The 22,764-nt window shown below is 38.3% G+C and overlaps 1 protein-coding gene across 1 annotated transcript in view; it reads right to left on the reverse strand.

Annotated features, from left to right (window-relative positions):
- LOC149821092 (uncharacterized) overlaps window positions 1-19,674 on the reverse strand; it is a 46,158-nt gene extending 26,484 nt beyond the window's left edge. Inside the window, exons 1-2 of the mRNA XM_089981896.1 lie at window positions 19,297-19,674; window positions 17,271-19,211 (exon numbers count right to left, since the gene is read on the reverse strand). Coding sequence (XP_089838022.1) covers window positions 17,271-19,211; window positions 19,297-19,674 — 2,319 coding nt within the window. The remainder of the gene's footprint in view (window positions 1-17,270; window positions 19,212-19,296) is intronic.
- Between the last annotated feature and the right edge of the window lie 3,090 nt (window positions 19,675-22,764).

Consider the following 22,764-nt stretch of genomic DNA (forward strand, 5'->3'; position numbering starts at 1 on the left):
GATATAACAGCTCCTCCCAGGACTTTGGGATGACACCAACTAATGAATTGAAGGAAAACCCGTGGACTCTGTGTTTAACAACTTGCCAAAGGATTCAGGAATCGATCCCTCAACTGAGCTCTAGGGAAAATTCAATGGTAGGGGCATTTGAAACTCTCCGGAGATACTGGGTAATTTTCCAGATGTCTCGCTCATAGCGAGATCTAAAATATTAAATTGCTTCAAATCCCCCCATTTCCACAGGAAGGGGACGGGCAAAAAATGAGAGGGTTGGATGATGAAATACGATGTAGAGTAAATGCTAACAAAAAAAAATTACATAAAATGAAATTTGATGGCATAAAGAAACTTATACGATTAATTCAAAGCAGAAGCTCGTGAGGAAATAGAAATGTGATGGCCACCAGAAGATGCATTATGAATACAAAAATTCATAGAAACAGGAGGGATGAGAACAAACAAGAAATTGAACTAAGACAACCTCAATTGCAATGAACAATGACATATATAAAAGTGAACACGCTACAATGAATAAATCAGACGTCATTCAAAACAGAAAATCAAAGGTAAACAAGAACCCAAAATGTAACAGACGTCTGCGATGATCAGAAATCCGTAAAATAAATAAACGCCAAAGGCAAGAACGTAGCTAAAATGAAAGCAGATGAGCGGTGATGCTAAATTGAAAATGATCGTTCTAAAACTGGAGCAGAAGATGATGCTATATAACAATGGATGTGGAACAAAAGAGAAAAAAAAAAGGAAAAGAAGAGAAAAGAAAAGAAAAGAAAAGAAATGGAACTAAATTTTGATGCCAACAATGAGTTGAGGTACTGAAAGGAAATCTGAAATATAGCCCACCATGGGTTGGAATGTAACAAAACGTGAAATACAGAAGAAGTTGAAAAAGAAATATGTCGGAATATGCAATTCCATTAATGTCACTCTATATGAGCTGAGGCTGCTATATGCAGACCGACGCCATACGTGAGATCTACTATTAAAGTATGCAAAGAAGATAAAAACTCAAAACAAAACAAATAAAGAAAACAAGGGAGGAGGGGAGCGGGTTCTTGCCTTGTTTGGTGTTGTGGAACTTCCAAGCTTGAAGAAGGAGAAGGCAAATGGGGGATCGGATCATGCCTTCTTTGCTGAGATTTACCTGAGGAGAGCTAAAGCCGATTGAAATCCCACATATGAGAACCAGAGAGAGGGAAGGTGGATTGAGAAAAAGGAAGATCCGAGAAGGAGAAGGGGATGAAGAAGGCTTTTGCTGCAGGGCCGATCTTCCTTCAGTAATGCCCAAAAGGAGAAGAGGAGAAGACGCATGAAGTGGCAGAGACATGTGGGGGTGAAAAGCGGTGATCAGGAGAGGAGCCTTCGTCTCCTTCTTATAACGGCGAGCCATTACATTTTTTACAACAGGGATTCCCCTTCTTTTCAGAAATTTTAAAAAGCGGTTTTAAGAAAAAGGGCTTTTCAAAAAGAGGTTTTAGCTAAAAGGGGATTTCATAAAGTGGCTGAACTATTTTTTTTCTAAATTTTTGGAAGATCCGAAAATATAAGGGAAGTGTGAGGATTTTAACAAGCGGGACCCAAATGAGGTTTTTGAAGCAATTTTGCAAAAATTTTGTTTTAAGACTTTAAGATTTTTCTAAAATGAGGTTTTTATGAAAAATGCAGGATTTGTTTCAGAAAATGAACCTCAAAATGGATCTGGATCCAAAATTTTTAGAAAATATTGGATTTGGATCTCAATTTGAGATCGAATCCAGATAAAACATTCAAGAAAATTCAAAGAATTGATTTTTTTTTATTTTTTTTGAAGAATAAAAGGTCCGGGATCAGAATTGGATCCAGATATTTGATTCGGATCAGAAATTCGGTCAGAAATGAAAATTGAGTTTGGATTCCAGTGAATCCGAGAAATGAATGGAAATTTGATTAAAGATTGACCTGATTTATTCAAAGAAAGGGATCCAGGGGTAAAAAGGGAATTTTTAATTTTTAGGAAAATTTGGGGTTTCAGAGGGTGGTGCCTAGCTTGACCTTGATTTTTCATAGTAAATCATCTAGGACTTGCTGATGCTTGGGAGAAGCATGTGCCAATTCAGGGATCGAGATATTTGAGAGAGCAATAATTGGTCTTTGCACTGTGTTGACCTTCTCCTCTGATGCTTTGCCCTTTTCAAATACCGATTTAATAAAGCTTTTGGGGATCCATGGCATTCTTTTGGCCACCTCAGGAGATATCCCAGCAGGCTCTTTTGAGACTTTCAGCTTGCCGAAAGCTGAAACGAGGTCCATCTTCTGAGTATTGGACTGGGCCTTATGTAATACTAATACCTGATGTTGAATATCAATATCACTGCTAGGGCATGGCCGGATGTGATCTTGTGGCTGATATAGGTGATCAGATATCATTATGGTTGAATGCTGAAGGAAGGGCTGATTCAGTATGGTCATCTTTTCATCTTCAGCGTCTTCCACCAGAAGATTCTTATCAATATAATTCTGAATAATATTCTTTAGAACGAAACAATTTTCAGTGTCGTGTCCCACTGTTCAGTGGAACTTACAAAATCTGTCCTTCATTTTACCCATGACCACTGGTGGATCAACTACCCTTGGAAGTTTAATCATGTCACTGCCAAGCATATATTCTAGCACTATTTCGAGGGACTGATCCAGGGGAATAAACTTGCGATTATAACTCCACCCTTCACGCTTCGGCTTTTCTTGAGGCTTGGACCCTTGCTCGAGAGTTTGTTGAGGCTGTCTATCATACTGAGGGATCGACTTGCCTTTGTGTTCGTTCTTGCTGGGGTTTGATCTCCCTAAACCAGAGTTGTGATCTTTTGCATTTCCCTTGTGGTGGTTCTTACTGTTGTTGGTAGAATAGGTGAAATGGGTTTTCTTCTTGGATTCCTGCTGACTATTGTTCCTGGTGAACATGAAGCCCTCATAAGATCCATTTTCCATACTCAACTCAAGCCATTTGGCTCGTTCTGTCAGTTCTATGAAGGTCTATGATGGAGAGGTAGAAATCAAACCCCTTAAGGGTTGCGAAAAGTTACTCAAGATTAGAGACAATGCATGTCCTTCTGATATTAGATCTCGCATCTTATTACAAGCTGACCTCCATTGGTGAATAAAATCTCTGGCTTTCTCATTTTCTTTCTGCTTCAGACTGTAGAAGTGGCTGAGGGTCGGGAGTGCCTCAACATTGAATAAGAAGCGCTCAATAAACAAATTGACCACTTTGTCAAACTCCCTCAATTCTATGGGATTAATGTGTTTCGAATACCATTTCGCTGCAATACCCTCCAGACTGCGAGGGAAACAAAGAAATAAGGCTTGATTGTTCCTCCTGAACCTAGAACACTCTGTGAAGAAAAGGGCGAGATGTGCTTTTGGATCACCCAAACCATCAAATTTGATAAATTTTCTACGGAGGTTATCAAGATTGTCATCCCCATCCAGTCCGTCGTAGAAATCTTCACTTGTAAAGACCTTCTTGCCCTTGTCACGGACTTGCAAATCCTTGACTATCTTAACCACGTCTTTGAGTTGTGGCTGTGTAGGATCATGAACATACTAATTCCTGGTCTTATAGGCTGATCCTTGCCCCTGGGTTGACCTTCGAAGTTTCTGCTGTGTCTCATATTTCTCATCGGTACCACCCGCTGACTCTGCTTCATCAAAAGTTTCCTCATGATGATTTTGCCTCTTTGAGATTTTCATATTCTTTTTCACTATTCGGCCCTTGACCTTTTTTCTTATAGTGAGTTTTTTCTGAACTGGCCCATGTTTCTTCAGATAGCATTTTGTTCATCTTCTGAAATAACAAATACATCTGAGGGTCAATGTCATCATTGCCTTGTTGGCTTTTGTTTCCAACAGATCATGGAGAGGTCATTTCTTGCTTTGAGGCTGAAGAGTAACTGATATGCTGAACTGGTGCAGTTTTCATGTCGGACCTTGTCTGAACCATATAAGGATGCAAGTGCTCTCTGCAGTGCAAAACTGAGGGTTAGCTGCTGAAAATGGTTTTGTGAATAGGAAATATTTGCTGGATATCTGATAGACAATTTGAAGGATATTCCATTACTATGGACTGAGTAGTCGCTAGAATCACGATAATTGTGCTGCTATTCTTTGCAAAATAAACAACTGAAAATGTGTCTTGTTACCTAGCGAGGTCGTCAAACCATAATAGAATGAAAATGAAAAGAATTTTATTGAAGAAAACATGATTTAATAGTAAACTTGACAGAGAGGAGGGGAAAAAATAATTTTCCACCACTCCTGATAATCATTGGACACTCGAGGACCAGAAAAAAGAGTAAGATTGACAAAGGAATCCCAACTATATCTGGCAAAATGGTATGCTCCAGACCACTGTGCTGATGCAAGATCAAACTCTGGCATGATCCCTGAAAGTAGACGAGCTTCTACGCGTTTCTGCCTCTGAGAAAACTGTCTGACATAGCGCTCTGAATGGTAATATGTGCAGAAGAATGGGCCAAGTAGCCTGAACCGTTTGTCGTATGCATAAGTATATCTGGGAGGTGATTCCTGATGATCAAAGTAGTCTCACATGACCTCTTTCTCTTGAAGGTTGTCGATCAAGAATCGGTAGCGAGCTACTGGAAGAAGCTTCTCGCCATTGTATCTAAATGAACTGGCTCTGGTTGACACATGCCAGAGGAACCAGAACTGCAGGGCATAGGTGCACCCTTCGACAAGAATCGATTCTCTGAGTGCGAAATGGGTCAACCCTCGGTACAAAAAAGCGAGTGCGGCCATGGCTATAGAGAGGTGGCTAGTCTCTCGACTTCCCCACCTTCTCAGAAGTTGAACTATCTTGATATCCATGTAATTTTGTTAGTCTGGAAAAAGAGTCAATCCCACAGTGCATAGGACCATCGCATGCTGGATTCTCTCTCGAGCTGTTCGAGATAAGAAACTGACTTCCACAAATGCCCCATACTGTCTGTAGATTTCGAGCAGGTTCACATATTCATTTTCATTCTCCTCGATCAATGGCCAGGACTTGCATCCTGTCATGCGAGCTAAAGCGTCTCGAGGATCCAGACCCTTGACATTGATTAAGAACTGTTTCTCCAATGGATCTCCTGGATGACCGGCTGGCTCGAACAATCCCATAATTTCTGAAAACTCATCCATCAACAAAGTCATTTCTCCCCATGGGAACCAGAAAGTACAAGTGCACGGATTTCACCGCTCTGCTAGTGCATGGATCAAATTGTCGTTGACTGTCTGCTTTTCCACTGCGGATGCCAGTTTTAACCTACAATCGCTCAGATGGTCCGAAAACATACGAGAGAAGTTCTTAAGCCATGAATAATACCACTAGGGAATGAAAGATCCGGTGCTGAGAGTTTGATGTTCGGGAATACCTTGTTGCACCTCATAGGAGATGTGACCCTCAGAAAAGACCAATTCAAGTTGACCGGATGCCATCATACTGGAAAATATGGAAAATTGGAATAAGACTTGGGAAAATACAAGAATTTTGAAAAAGATGCAGGCGGGATAAAAATGAAGCAGGAAGTTCAAGATCCAGAAGGAAGAAATGATGGAAATCACTTGGAGTTTTGAGGGAAATAGAGGAGAATCGTCCAGGGTTTTGAAAAAATATGAGAAGTTGCTTTATAAATTGGAAAATGAGGTATTTGAAAAATCATCCAATATTTAGGAAAAAATTGGGGAAATATAAAAAAATAAAGAGAAAATGACTACAATACATTCAATCATATCCTGCATAAACAATTATGCACATACAACATTCCCTAAGAAGCTAACTTTAAATGCATCAATTTTGAAAGAGCTTGTAGGACCCTAAACCTAACTCTAGGCTCAGATCAACTGTGTCCAATCATGCTATGCCGATATACTCGAGCCGAATCCTGATGTACGTGGCATAAGATCAATTTCTCTGGTTCTAAGTTCATGTTTTCCAACATCCTTGAGCGCCTACTGATATACTTCGGACTATGGCTCTTAGTACGTGGTAGGGGGGCGTCAACCCAAATAAGTGGCCCAGTTGTGAGGCTTTGTCCCGAACTATGGTTCTAGAAGAAATCCCAGCAACGTGAAGACCGGGTAGAAATAGGTGGGGTGTTTTTTGAAAACATGAGCACATGCAAGCAAACAGATGGCTCTAAGACCTAGAGAGATAGATTTTTTGAAAATTTGAAGAAGTAAACATTGTTTTCATACAAATCCTAGATTGAGGAGTGTTGTATTTCAGACCTAGGTCTATGTGAGCATGAATAATTCTCCTCAATATGGTCCTACCAAACCATGCCTAGTCTACATGCAATCCATGTCAGTTGGGTTCAAATCAAGGCTCCTAGGTTCACATGATAACATAAAGTAAAAGCTGACATTCCATGGAACACAATTTTGACAATTTGAACTAAGTCAAGCATATAATTGATCAGGCGAAGACAGGTCCCATCACGGTCGCCAAACCTGTTATCATCGCAAAATTTTACTTTTGCAAGTCAAACTGACCTTTGAAAAAGATTTTGAAAATAACTCACCTCCATTTTTAAAATGTAGGATAATTCCGAGAAATGGGACTCGCCTGTCGGTACGAGGTTCAACTGTTCCTGACACCTTTACCAGGGGTAATCGAACCAAGGATCAAAAGTGTGCTTAGCTTTGCTCAACTTGTCTAAATCGTGTTCTATTTTCTAAATGCATAAAGAATCAGGCATGTGCTATGGATTTCAGAAAATGCAGGTTTAAAAACATGATGTTTGCTTAGAATAACTGAAATATGTAGAGAATTCTTCGAGAATATGTCATTTGGAAAATCATGAATTATGGTGAGAGAATATTTCTGAGGAAAATGAAAATCGATTTCTGAAGAATATAGAGGTTTTGTGAAAATCCATTTTTGAGAAAACATGAAATGACTCAGAGAAGATTGATTTCTTTGAATTTGAACTTTGAAATAGAGAATATGACTTGGAAAATCATGATTTAAACTTGAGAAATACTTGAAATACCATTTGGAAGCTCAGCGTTTTGAGAAAATCAATTTCTGAGAAAGACTTAGAAAATTTTGAGAAAATCGATTTCTCTAAATTGGAATTGGAATTTGCAAATTGAATGAATAAATATGGATTTGAAAGATATTGTTTTGAAGAATTGAGAAAATCCTTTTGTATTTTTGAGAAATGCAGTGCATTTTGAAGTTAGCCTAAGAGTGTAGGCTGAATGTGGCTAATACGAAGATCACAAATCTGGGTCTTATTCGTATTCTGACTATGACCATAAATATGAATTCCACCGAGTTTGTCAACTCCCTAAGAGCTAGTGCACATGACATTCGTGTAGACCATGGTGGATTTGTAAAAATATGCATGAATTGACATACATCCGATATTGATATTTGCAGAAATAAACTATATGTAATGTAGTCCTATTCTAAGCAGAAAATGTAAATCTTATTCCAAATATTACATTTGATATTTACATTGAATTAAATAAAGAAGAAATAAAATGAAAAGTCTTCTTCTTAAATGTTCCTGCAAAACTAGAAAATATATTAGCCAGAAATGTAGGTTTATCTGGATTTATCTGAAAATATTGGGAAATTATCGGATATTATCCAAATGTAAACCCAATTCACACTTCCCTGATATAAACATAAATGATGAAATTGGATTATAAATATGAAAATGAGTTTCCAAAATTTGAAATTGGGGTCCAAATGACCAAAATGCCCCTGATAACAAGAATATGGCCATGAAATCAGGGTTTTTCAGAAAAATATCTTGTAAAATGAGATTTTGAAATTCAAATGAAAATAAATCAAACACAATATGATATGATATGATTGAAAATAAGGAAATCCAAGTTAGGAATTTCGAAATTGAGGTCAAATGACCAAAATGCTCCTGATAGCAAGACTATGGCCTTGAAATCAGGGTTTTCAAAAAATATTTTGGTAAAAACTTGGGATTTGAGGTTGAAATAAAATCAAATATACATAAAATCGAGTATGAAATACCCTAATATGATTAAAAACATACACAAACCCTAAAAACATGAACTTGTACATAAAAAATTAAAAATATCATGAAAATCATGATTTTGGCAGTGTTTCGGGATCCTACGGGCACCCTATTTTGAACTTTAACTCATCCAAGCATCAAATAATATCCAAAATTGATAAAAATCTATATATGAACTTCTTATAACCCTAGAATTATATTGAAATCATAAAAAGATACTTTTGACATTATTCCAATATAAAATTTTCATTAAAACCCAAAAATATGCTATTTTTACTCGCAGGTACGTACCAATTTCAGTGTTAGACCTGAATCATGGGTCAATCCATAATGGAAATTTATAAAATTTTATAGAGCCACAATAGACAGAAAAACAAAGATTCACACTTTTACAGATCAGAAAAATCATCTTCGGTGAGGGAGATATCATTCCGGCAATCTGTATTTGAATATAACGAATAGGAAATTGATCAAAATAGGCACTTCCGATTTCAAATTCAGGAAAAAATTGAAAAACACATCAAAAAATTTTGAGATTTCAGCAGTAAATAATAGACATGTAAATAATGAATTTCATTTTTTACAGATCATTGATTTGATCTACAGTTAAGGATTTATGATTGCCACAATTTGAACCAGGGTTTTAATAAATCATAACGAGTTTTAAAGCATGGGTTTGACATTCTGACAGAGGAAAAATAGTGAACAGTAATATAAAAATACAGTAAAAATACAGTAAATAATGGGCATTAACACAAATCTACTACACTTTACGGATGACAAATAAGACTTTGGATGATAGAAATAATGTACTTTCAAGTTACCTATGAATTTCAATAGTGATTTTAACAACTGGAAATCATGATTCTATCTTTTATTTTTCTGACAGAGTTCTCGAATCCCAAAACCTTTGATTTTTTTACAGAGACTCAATAACATATTCGTGGACCACATATAAAATTTTCAGCGATTTTTAAAAAATATTTAAACATGCAATAATATGATTTCTACAGTTCTAGAATCAAAACACATGGAAATCTAAGAAACACTAAAAAAAACATGATTTAATAATGGAAAACAATAAAAAATTCCCTAAACAGCAAAAAAAAATTATTTTAATGTTGAAACATATGAAATGAACATTAATATGATAAAAAATAAAAATAAAATAGGGAATCCATGGCTTAAATTAATTTTACTTTTGAAAGCATGGATTTAACCCATTTAACGGGTAAATCTCATGTTTTGTTGGTTAAGAACATGAGAAACAATAGTATAAACGATTCTAATGGATTAGAATCTTAAAAAACAGCATGCAACAGGGTTAGATCATCTTCTTGGATCGAACTTGAGGTTCTTGGATGTGATCCATGGTTAAAAACCATGAAGAAAGGCGCCCATGGTGAAATTCATGGTAAAACATAAAAAAAACTAATAAAAATTACAAAAAACCATTAAAGGAACTCACCTTGGCGCTGCAACTGCTAAGGAAGAAGGAGAAATGCTGGAGAAGAGAGAGAGGTTCCAAGAAAGAGGTGAGAGAGGAATAGGGGTCGACCCCCCCTATTGGGTCTATTTATAGATTAAAAAAAAGACTCCTAATTAAGCCTAACTAGTGAGGTTTGACTTTTTCAAAGTTTATCTAAGCTATCTACCTATGGGGGCGATTTTTTGGGAGAGACCTAACCTAGTTGGACTCTATCTAGCTTGACCTAACTAAGCTAACCAACTTAGAGAGACTCCAAGTGTGGCGCCACTTGGGTTTTTCAGAAAACCTAATTTTTAAAACTTTAAAATCAAAGTTAAAGACTAAAGTAAAAATAAGGGTTTTTAAAATTAAATTTTGACTCACCTAGACTCATAACCTAATTAAGACATGGACTAACCCTAACCTTATCAGATGTGGCGCCACCCAGAGTGGCCCCACTTGAACTTAAAAAAAAAATGATTTTAAAACTTACAAATGAGAATTTTTTCAAAAGATATTTAAAAGTAGATTTTGAGATTGAAAGTTTTGAAATGGTACAGAGTTCTGACTAGGTCAGAACTCCTCCAGATATGGCACCAACTGAGTGGGCCCCACATCGAAGTTTTGAAAAATTTGAAATAAAGACTGAAAATGACTTTGAAAAGGGGTTAAAATCAACAGGTGAAATTCAAAGGTTTTGAAAACAGAGTTCTAAATGAACTGAAATTCTGGACCAGAGTCCTAAACCAATTAGGACTCTGAGATTTTAGATTTTAAAAGCCAAATGAAGGAGTTTTTGAAAGTTTTTATCAGAACTGGTAAAATAAGTCAGAAAATATGATCAGAGTTAGAGTCCTAACTTAATGAGAACTCTGAAATAGAGTCCTGAATCAACCGAGACTCTGCAAAATGACCTAATTTTTGAAAAACAAATAGAAAAGAATGAAAATGGAAATAAAAACAAACTCCAGAATAGACTTTTAACTGGATTAGGACTCTGGGACAGAGTCTTAATCAGACTAAAACTCTAGATTTTTTTGGTATTTTTTGAAAAAAAGATAAAAGGACTTGCAAAAATAGTGAAAATAATGACAAGTATTGAAATCAAACAAACTTCTGATCCAACTGGGACTCTAGGGACAGAGTCTTAATTGGACTAGGACTCTCAAAATTTTGGATTTTTTGAGAAAACAAATGAAAGGATTTTAAAAAAATAGATGAAAATAAAATAAAATTGAAGTCCGGTTTAGAGTCTTGATCTGACTAGGACTCTGAGGAAGAGTCCTAATTCGACTAGAACTCCGAGAATTTTTGATTTTCTAAGAAGTAAATGGTGAGATTTAAACAAAGCTTTTGAAAATGAGTGAAAATGAAGTGAGAAAACAAACTTTGGATAGAGTCCTTATTCGATCAGGACTTTGGGATAAAATCTCAAAATTTTGAAATTCCATGATAAAGGTATAACGCTTTTGATAGATAGAAAGATTTTTGAAAGATTCTCTCAAAATTGAAATCTGGGTCAGAGTTCTGATCCAACTAGGACTCTCTGAATAGAGTCCTGGTTCAACTAGAACTCTGAGTTTTTAACTCATTTTGAAAGATTTTGTTGAAAACAAGTAAAAATAGCAACGAAAGATAGAGTCCTAATCTGACTGAAACTCTGAAGAAGAGTCCTAATCCGACTGGGATTCTTGCAAAAAGAGTCCTACTCCAACTAGGTCTCTGAGATTTCGGCCAAAATGAAAGATTTTGATAGGTTTTCTAAAAAATAGGTAAAAAGGGCAATAAAAGATAGAGTTCTGATCCAACTAGAACTCTAAAAAAAGAGTCCTGATCCAACTAGGACTCTAAAATTTTGACCAAAATGATAAAAATTTGCAAGGATATGACCACAATTGGTTTAAAATTAGAATGGAGTTTTGAAAAGATAAAAAGATAGAGTCTTGATCCAACTAGGACTCTGAAATTTTCGAGATTTTTGATAAATAAAGGAATCCAGAAGCGACACCACCTAAATGGGTCTCATCTGAGAACTGAAATCAATTAAAATTGAGTTTCAAACGAATCCAGATTGTTTTCTGAGGAAAACACTTTAAAATATAAGATCCTGGAGGTTGACAAATGGTAGAATGTCGATTCAAAACCCATGTTTTGAAATTGACTTTGAAAGAAAAGTTTTAAAAGCTTGAATCTGGATTTAATATTTTGAAAACAGGAGTTCTGGATCTCGATAATGAGATGAAATGACATGCAATGCTATGCAATGCAATGCAATGATATATCGAATGCATGCAGTGATATGCAATGGCACATGAAATGCAAACACTAAATGAAGGTAAAAATTTAGGGTGTTTACAGTTAGATTGCATCACGAAAGGATTTTCATAGGGTCACACACCCATCCCTTTTGATATATTTTCCAAGTTCATCTCAGAAAAATCAATTTTCTCAAAGTTATTTGAATTTTCTCAGAAATCGATTTTCACAACATATCAAGATTTCTTCAGAAATCAGTTTTCTTTTCTTCAGAAATGTTCTCTCAACATGGTTCACGCTTTTTAAAGTATCCTTTTCCAAATATTTCAAATTATTCCAAGCAAACATCATGTTTTCAAAACTGCATTTTCTGAAAGTCATAGCATATGCCTGATTCTCTGTACATTTAGGAATAGAATACCGATTTAAACAAGTTGAGCAAAGCAAAGCACTTGATTGATTCTTAGTTCGATTACCCCTGGTTATGGTACCAGGAATGGTTGAACCTCGTACCGACAGGCGAGTCTCATTCTTCAGAATTATCCTGCATTTTAAAACGGAGGTGAGTTATTTTCAATTTTTTTTTTAAAGGTCAGTTTGACTTGCAAAAGTAAAATTTTGCAATGATAACAGGTTTGGCGACCGTGATGGGACCTGTCTTCGCCTGATCAACCTTGTGCTTTGCTCTATTCAACTTATAAAAACTGTGTTCTACAATGTCAGCTCAATTCCATGTGAACCTAGGAGCCTAGAATCAAACCCAGCTGACATGGATTTTATGTAAGCTTAGGCATGGTTTGGTAGGACCGATTGAGGAGGCATTATTCATGCTCACTTAGACTTAGGTCCAATTCAATCCTCCTCAATCTAAGATCTGATTGAAAACAATGTTTGCTTCTTATAAATTTTTCAAAAATTCAACTTCTTTAGGTCATTAGAGCCTTCTGTTTTCTTGCATGTTGATCATATTTTAAAAACAACCCCACCTACTTTTACCTGGCCACCACGTTGCTGGGCTTTCTTCTAGAACCATAGTTCGGGACAAAGCCTCACAACTGGGCCACCTATTTGGGTTAAACCCCCCTGCCACGTACCGAGGGCCATAGTCCAAAGTATATCGGCAGGCGCTCAAGGATGTTGGAAAACATGAGCCTAGAATCGGAGAAATATTTTTATGTCACATACATCAAGCCTCGGCTTGAGTATATCGGCATAGCATGATTGAACACAGATGATCTGAGCTTTAGAGTTAGGGTTAGGGTCCTACAGCTATTTCAAAACTTGTGCATCTAGAGTCAACTTTTAGGGAATGTTGTATATGCATACTTGTTTGTACAGGATGTGATTGAATGTATTTTGTTTATTTCCCTTTATTTTATTTATTTTCTCATATTTTCCATAATTTTTCTAAAAATACTGGACGCTTTTTAAAATCCCCTATTTTCCATCTATTTTCATGCACTGCCTAACATCCCCTTCTTATTTTTTAAACCCTGGATGATTTTTAGAAAACTCATCTCTTTCTTTCAAAACTCCAAGTGATTTTCATCCTCCCTTCTCTCTGGATCTCAAAATTTCAGCCTTGTTTTTATCCTGCTTGCAATTTCTTCAAAAATAATGTGGTTTCCCTCAAGTCCTGTCCTTACTTCTTTTATATTTTTCAGTCTATCCTGATAGCATCCAGTCAGCTTGATTCAGTCTTTCCTGAGGGCCATATCTCCTATGAGGTGCGGCAAGGTCTCCTAGATCATCGAACTTTGAACACCAGACCTTTCATTCCCTGGTAGTACTATTCTTGGCTCAAGAACTTTTTTCATATGTTCCCGGACCATCTGAGTGGCTGTGGATTGGAACTGACATCAATAGTGGGAGAACAGATCATCAACGACAGTTTGATTCAAGCATTAGCAGAGCGGTGAAATCCGCGTACCTGTACCTTCTGGTTCCCGTGAGTAGAGATGACTCTACTACTGGACGAATTTTTGGACATTATGGGTCTGCCTGAGCCAGCTAGTCAGCCAGAGGATCCAATAGGGCAACAATTTTTTATCAACGTCAAGGGACTCGACCCCCGAGATGCTTTAGCCCGTATGACTGGATGCAGATCTTGGCCACTGATAGAGGCATATGAGAGCCAATATATCAATCTGTTTAAGCTATACCAGCAACATGGGACATTTGCATAAGTTGATTCTTTATCCCGAGCAGCTTGAGAGAGAGTACAACATATGATGATCTTGTGCACCGTAGAACTAGCCTTCTTCCAGGATGGACAGAACTATGTAGACATCAGAATAGTTTAGCTTTTGAAAAGATGGAGAAGTCGGCAAACCAATCGCCTCTCGATCGCCATGGCCGCACTTGCCTTCTTATACCGCGGATTGACCCGTTTTGTGCTTAGAGATTCTATCTTAGTAGAAGGGTGCATCTACGCACTACATTCTTGGTTCCTTCGGCACATACCAACTAGATCCAGCTCATTCAGATATAACAGCAAGAAGCCATTACCCATTTTCCGGTATAGATTTTTTTATCGAGAACCTCCATAAAGAAGAGATCGTGTGGGACTACTTCGACCATAAGGAGTCTTTCCCTCGGTACATCTACGCATATGGCAAGCGATTCAAGTTACTCAGACCTTTCTTCTCAGTTTATTACCAGCCAAAGCGATGTGTCAGACAGTTCTCGCAGAGACAGAAGCGAATTGAAGCTCGATTATTGTCAGGCATTTTGCCAGAATTCGATATAAAATCTGCTCAGTGGTCCGGAACATACCATTCTGCCAAGCATAGCTGGGATTCTTTTGTCACTCTTACTGTTTTTCCTGGTCCTCTAGTGTCTTCTGACTATCATGAGTGGTGGCAGATTGTTTGTTCGCCCCCTCTTTGTCTAGTTTATTATTAATAAAATTATCATCCTTCAATAATTCTCATTCTATCATGGTTTGATGGCCTCACCTAGGTAACAAGACATATTTTAATTGTTTATCAACGCAATTATTGTGATTCCAACGATGACTCAATCCATGGTAATGGGATATTCTTCAAATTATCAATCTGATCATCAATAAATATTTTCCTCTATTCATCTTTATCCCAAATCATTTTTAGAGCCTACTCATCCATCTTATTCTGTAGAGAGCATTCGTGATTCCATACGGTTTAGACAAGGTCCGACAAGAAAACTGCACCCGTCCAACATACCAGTTATTCTTCTGCATCCGAGCAAGAAATGAGTTCTCCAAAATCTGCCAGAAGACAGAGTCAGACTGACAGGGATGACATCGATCCCACTGCATATCAAATGTTTAGGAAAATGATGATTAAAATAATGTCTGAGCAAGATGAGGACAATCCTAGAAAGGCTCCCACAAAGAAGAAGACATCTGCCACCTTCTCCAAAAATATCACTAGCAACAACAGTAGCACAGGAGGTTCTAAGTCCGATAGAAGCAGCAATGGAGGCAAAAAAGGAGATACCTTCAAGCAAGACAACAAGCCTTTCCAGTCAAGTTCTCACCAGAAGTCCCAGCGGAAAGAAAAGATAAAGCGGGACAGTTGGGGTTATGACCGCCAGTTTACTCTTCTGGATCAGTCACATGAAGAAATCTTTGAGTATATGTTGGCCAAGGAGATTATTAAACTTCCAAAAGTCGACGATCCTTCTATCATTAGAGGAAGGTTTAAAGATCAATTCTGCAAGTTTCATCGAGCAATGGGGCATGATACTGAGTATTGCTTCGTTCTCAGAAATATTATTCAAGACTATATTGATAAAAATCTCCTTGTAAAAGGCAAAGAAGAGGATAAGGTGGTCAGCTCATCAGTACCCTTAGAGCAACAGAGCCAATGCTCTCTCATTCTTGCAGTTGGCTTTTATCATTTTGTAGGGATGACGTGGTCCCATTTCTTTCATCAATAAAATTATCAATCTTCCTAATACCTTGGCACCATCTTCTTTATTGCAAAATATCATTTTGTGAGGAGTGACCTCTTTCAGAATGCCTCCCAAATCAACCAAGAAATTTGTCACCTTGTTATCTTCAGAGAGCGTTCTTCAAATATCAATTATTTATTTTTCTGTTCAATGTTTCATTCTCTAGTTACACTGGGGCATTTTTTTGAAAATTTGTCTTTACTCCAACACATCCTGTATGCAAGCAGGATCAAACAAAATATTTAATCGTTCCATTTGCATCTATTTGCATTCATTGGCATTTGTCTGCATCCATTAGCATTTGTATCAAACCAACTACCCTTTCAGGATAAGGGGTAATCCTGAGACCCCAACGGTAATTTATCCAAGTCATCGTGAGGGTGAAGATTAAAAATCTCTCATCATAATCGACAAGCACTTTTCAAAACACTGATCTTTTTCAAACCCGACCTTCAGGCCCAGTCTTTTATCAAAACCATTTTCGCCTGTCTTGCCAAAATCAAGCTTCGAGTTAAGCCTTTTTCCTAAATCCAATTTTCATTGGTCAAACCCCTTAAATCCAGTTTTCATTGGTCGAACCCACTAAATCTAGTTTCACTGTTTAAACCCTCTAGATCCAGTTTCACTGGTCGAACCCACTAAATCCAGTTTCATTGGTCGAATTCTCTAAATCCGATTTTCACTGGTCGAACTTCCTAAATCTGGTTTTCACTGGTCGAACTCTCTAAATCTTGTTTCCGCTGGTCGAACTTCCTAAATCCGGTTTTCACTGGTCGAACTCTCTAAATCTGGTTTTCACTTGTCAAACTTCCTAAATCCGGTTTTCCGCTAGTCGAACTTCCAAAATCCGGTTTTCACTGATCGAACTTTCTAAATCCGGTTTTCACTGGTCGAACTCTCTAAATCCGATTTTCACTGGTCGAACCTCTTAAATCCGATTTTTATTGGTCGAACTTCCTAAATCCGGTTTTTACTCATCGAACCCTCTAAATCCAGTTTTACCGGTCGAACTCGCTAAATTTGGGTTTCACTAGTCAAACTTCCTAAATCCGGTTTTTACTGGTCGAACTTCCTAAATCCGGTTTTTACTGGTCGAACTTCCTAAATCCGGTTTTTACTGGTCGACGAACCCTCTAAATCCGGTTTTTACTGGTCGAACTCTCTAAATCCGGTTTATGTTGGTCGAACTTCCTAAATCCAGTTCTTACGGGTTGAAGTTCTTACGGGTTGAACTCTCTAAACTCGATTTTTATTGGTCAATGTCTTCGAACCGAGTCTACATTCGTCTGATCTTCCTTAACTATATTCTTAAACAAGAATGAATTCCCAATCTTGATTGATAAGATATTACTGACTCCATTTGTATCTATATTTCATTCTTGGAGATCCACTCATAATTGATTTTGGTGGTATCAAGCATTACACGGTCATCATTATTTACTTAAACCAACTACTGATCGAAATAATCTCTTAGAGAGTCATGTTATTAGCTCTCAATTGCAAGGATATATACCCAACTTAGAACACCAAGACCATGGGAGCAATGATGTCAACACTTTGTCCACACGATCCCAATACCATTTCCCCACTCCTTCACTGAACAAGAGAATCGATGTGATCACTACGAATCCAACTGCGAAACCTATACCTGCTGCCATGTATCCCAATCCAAGCTCCTCATTATCTTCCATATCACCAACTACCGGAGGAGTATTACCGGTAGTGCATGGCGTTTTTAGCGGTGGCCCACAAAGCTCAGGGTTTCCTTCAAAAGAAGTATTACCAAAAGTACTGAATTGTCTTCCTTGAGGTATGCTTCCTTGGAGGTTGTTGAATGCCAAACTCAACACAGAAAGAAACGTGAGCTTTAATAGCTCATTCGGTATTCCTCCAGTTAGGTGGTTGTCAGAAAGATCCAAAGATTCCATTTGAAGCATATTTCCCAATGACTTTGGAATTGAACCGTTCAATTTGTTATGGGACATATTCAATGCACGCACGCCTTTTAAGCTCCCTATCTCATCTGGGATTTTACCCGTGAACATATTATTAGAAAGATCCATGGTGGTTAGCCCAGGAATTATTCTAAGTTCCCGTGTATATTCTCCTTTGATCATCATCACCTTTAGAACGTAAGTATACTTCACTGGTTCTGAAGTAGAAATAACCCTGAGCCTCTCCCCGCGTTCACTCATCAACATGGCCTTGAAAGTTTCAAAAAATGTGGGAGATAGGACCCCTGAAAATTGGTTGCTTGAAATATCAAGGATTTGTAACAGAGGAAACACACCTTCAGAGTTAGAGGAAGCAATTGAACCATATAAATGATTGGAATGTAACAGTAGTACCCGCAGTTGGAGCAAATGCCCCAGCCAAGAGGGAAACACGTCCTCCAGTTGATTGTCGCCTAGATCTAAAAGCCGCAAGCTGCTGCAGTTAGAGAGCGACCTTGGTATTTGGCCTACCAATAGATTGTCATTCAATTGCAGCGTGATTAAGCTACTGAGATTTGTGAATCCTTCTGGAATTATGCCTTCTAACCGGTTCTTGCCTAGGTTCAGCACCTTCAATTGATCTAAGATGGTAAGGCAGCTTGGTATGGCACCCGTAAGGTTATTATATGACAGGTCAAGACAACGGAGTTTATTGTAGTTGCAAATGGAAGAGGTCGGGATCTCCCCACTCAAGAAGTTATGGCCAAGGCATAGGAACTGTAGAGAAGGATGGTTGAGGAGGCCAGGGGGGATACTACCACTCAAAAGGTTGTTGCAAAGGTCTAAATGGGCGAGGCTGGAAAGCTTAGTTAAAGCTTTAGGGATGGGGCCTGTTATACTGTTGTTAGCGAGCTCGATCACAAAAATTTCTTGAGATGCCCATGACGATGGAATCGTCCCGTTTAAACCACTTGATGATAGTTTTAGAACGGACAACTGGGTAAGTTTGGAGGCAAACTCGAGAAGGCTCCTATCAAGTAGTTTTACCAAAGAGAGTTCCAGATCCATAAGCTTGCTACTTTCCGGAAGGACCCTCCCAGGTGGTAAGTAGACGATCAGCTCTGGATTTTCCTTGAGGACAAGGCTTTCCAAATTTGGAAGATGGAAAATGCCCCAAGGAAGGTTCCCTTGCAGCTGTGATCCATAGAAGTGGAGTCGCTGCAAGGAGGTGAAATTGGTGAAGAACTCAGGTACGTACCCCAAGTTGTTCCAACTCAAATACAAAATGGAGAGAGACCGCAAACGGAGAAGCGATTCGTGCATGGGACCATAGAGAGAACAATTGTACAAGCCAAGAGACTGTAGGTTCGGTAAAGACAATGACACAGCCAAGCTGACATCCCTGCCACTCATGGAGATATTGACTCTACTCAGGAGGAGGTGCTGCAAACGACCCAAGCCTTTAACAAACTCTGCAAAATCAGGTCGCCGGAGTCGCAGGTCGTAGTTATGAGAGAGCCTGAGATATACCAACCACGTCATGCGTGATATCTCGACGGGAACCTGCCCGGAGAAGCAGCAGTAGGAAAGGTCAAGCCTGGTAAGCTGGGTGAGCTCCACAAGCCTCGATGGGAGGGAGCCGTTAAACCCATTGACACAGATTGAGGAGGCGGAGGTGCCGGAGCTCGAACAGGGAAGGACCGATGGTGCTGAAAGGGCCAGAGTGGTTTTTGACGGTGACATTGCTAACCTGTAGGCCAATAACAAAGCCTCCTGTGGGGTTGTCGTCGCAGGTAACGCCTTCCCATTTGCAGCAATCGGTCCCATTCTGCCACGAACTCAGGTAGTTGTAATCTGGCTTGACGGCCAATCCCTGCTTGAATTGGAGAAGGGCAGAGCTTTGGTTAGAGTAACAGAAAGCTGAGGGAGTTGGTGGCAGCATTGAGGCCAGCAAGCAGATGAACGCAGTTAAAAACACGTGGTGCAGTAGTAGTGATGGAGCTGCATGAGCAACAGCATGCCCCATTTGGTGAGGTGGGATTGATTGTTCCAGCAAACACCGAAACTGGGTTTTCTACTTTTTTTATTTAGTTGCAGAAGAGGTAGCTGAAGGAGATATTTATACTGTTGTTTGATGACCCATCCAGTAGCCACTTCATGGATGCAAAGGAAGGTGGTAACGTATGTACAGTTCCCAATGGGTTGAAAATTTTGACAAAATTTAATGAATGATAATGACAAGTTGACAACTGCCGTGAGGCTCTCATGTGGACGCATAATTGGTCAAGTCTCTCAACTTGAAGACTTAAAGACTAAGGTGCACCGTCCGAAGGCAAAACCAAGTTTATCTTCAGCAAGGCTTCCAAGCTGGTTTGAGATTTCCCGAGTTGCCTTGTTGGTTTTGACCTAAACTAAATTGCATAGGCTTTTTTTTTTATTGATCTGCAATATCCGAATGGAGACTTGAAAGCTGGTTGACAAAGTTAAAGGTTCATGAGAATCAGAATTGGTCGGTTCCCTGAACCGTTCTGAAGAGTTATTCAGGGTCCGATACAATTCTGCAAAACATTTGGTGGTGACATTGGTCGCCCCAAAACGAGTCTATAAATGCAATACTTTCAGACACTGTTATCAGGATGAGTGCGAATTGGCCGATTCAAATCGGACGGCCCAAAAATCGATTCACTTCAGCTGGAGCCCACCTCCAAAATTGACCTATTCAACCCCGATTCACCTTTAATCAGGTTAGTTTCTTCTTCATTTGGTTGAATTTGCTCTTTTGTTCCAAACTTTTTTATTTTTCAATTTTTTATGATTTTTAATTTTAAAGACCGATTCAGCTTGATTAATGATTATGTTCTTGCATGATTCTCTGAATTGTTTTCAAAACCAATTTAGGCCTGATACTGATTCGCTCATTTGCTTTCATATATTGTTGTCAAATTTGAATTGAACAAGTCTAGTAAATAAAGCGTGTAACTGTAAGTACGCCTCTCTCTCTTTCTCTCTCTGTGGAAAAAATACCACATGGGTCCAGCCCGAGTTGAGCAGTTGAGAGACTTTTCCTTTTGTTATTTTTTTTAAAGTCAAGCTGGGGTTAGGGGTATGCCTAATTAACAAAACAACAGTTGTCCCATTTGACAGAGAGATTCAATACTGGAGGCACGACTCATGGGTCAAGGGAGGAGGGCATTAGACTAAGAGTCATGTTCTTGTAGGAAATAAGGAGTGTGAATCAATCCGCTGGCATCATTACCTCGTGCTGCGACCATTATGACCAGTTTCTTTCACGAGACATGTCTTTTGATCTTGAGTTGGATCATAGCACTTGACATACTTAGCTTACAGAAGCTATAACTTTACAATAAAATATCAAAATTTTGCCACTTTTGATGTGTTGAAAAACTTTTTCAATTATCTAAATTCTATCTTTTTATACCAAAAGAAATTTTTTCTTCTTGCATGTTTAAAATTACATGACAATCTAACAGCTTGATTTCTTATTTATGTTTGATCTTATTTGAGTTGTAATTGTAATAATATTAATGATTTGATTTAGTGATTGTTAATAATAATTACATTTTATTTTTAATTATAAGAATAAATGACTTGAAATTAAGTCATTTTAAATATGATTAAATATTTTAATTGATTATAGATTATCTCATATATTAATTTAAAATATTAATTTAGTTATGGAGAATTCACTTGCACATTTAAATTGACATGTCATATCAATCATGTATAAAATATAGGTTCTCTCTTAAGTATGATTATTTCTCATAAATAAAAAGAAAAAGAAAAGTGATATCAATGTTTATTATAAAATGAAGCAATGAAATAATTAAATTTTACATTTAATTATAATTATTTATAAATGTGTGAATGATAATATTTGAATTTCATAAAGTTTATAAGTTATTTTTAGTATCTTGACTTACCATGTTTTTTAATATAATAAAAAAAGAGGTTAAAATATATTAAAAACAAGTGAATAGGCTCGCTACCAAGGTTGTTAAATGCGATGAGGCGAAGCGAGGGGTTGAGCCTGCGCTTCGCCTTTGAGGCGTACGCCTCAGGTACTGAGACGTACGCCTCTCACAACTGGTATGGAAGTGAAGCGGTGGGAGGGGAGGCAAGGAGCGGCGGAGGAGCAGTTGGCCGGCACGTGGCGGTGGATCCACCGGCACGTGGCGGTGGATCCACCGGCACTTGGGGTTAGCACAGCCGACGAATCGGGCGGAGGAGGAAGACTTGGGGATGAAGGAGGGGGTTCTGGAGGTTGATGAGGGGCAATTTGCGCATCACAGCACGCCTCAGTACCTTGAGCGTGCGCCTCGCCTCTGAGGCGTAAGCTTCAGGTAGTGAGGCGTACGCCTCTCACAACACTGCTCGCTACTGCCCTTTTTTGTCTTATGTTACTACTCCATACTCTTTACTTTTATGTCAGTGGTAGGACATTCAGAGGCTGTGTCGTGAAACTCGTATCGTTTAAACTTATCAAACTTAAGTTGCATGTTGGGTGATACCTTTTTTTTTTACATAGTTAACCTATCATCAGTTGACAGTGTCCATTTTTCAACTATATGTTAAAATTTGACAAAAGCAGATTAGGTCAATAGTACCCAGATGGATTATTGCCAGTGGTTCCTCTGATGCCGTTCATCCACGTGATAATCACCATTAAAAACACCCATATTTTAGCTTTGGTTTAAGCCATCCATTCTTGATTTCTTAGATGCCAAGCATCAATAACATCGACTGTGAAAAATTTTGTGAGACCCATTTAGAACATAGGGATCGCAGTGGACCGGGGTGGGGGACAAGGTTTTCATCAATTCAAAATTCTGCCTTTCATCCCGGCATTCATTTCTGCACGGGTTTTGATTTTAACCTCCATACCCGCCTCATATCCTTCATTCCGGGTCCAAATGGGGGGCAAGGTGGGGGTGGAGAGCCGATTCCCCTCAGTCTATGTCATTCCTATAGAAGGAAAGAAAGGTTTACTAATAGGTCTCGGGGACAGAGTAGGCCAGGAGAAAGCATTAGTTCATCCTCATACTGCTTTTGATTTTAACCTCCATCCCTGCCGGGGCCGTATCCTCCCAATCCACTG

Source organism: Nuphar pumila, chromosome 12, assembly GCF_984573655.1.
Source record: "Nuphar pumila chromosome 12, dmNupPumi1.hap1.1, whole genome shotgun sequence".
NCBI classification, from domain to species: Eukaryota; Viridiplantae; Streptophyta; class Magnoliopsida; order Nymphaeales; family Nymphaeaceae; genus Nuphar; species Nuphar pumila.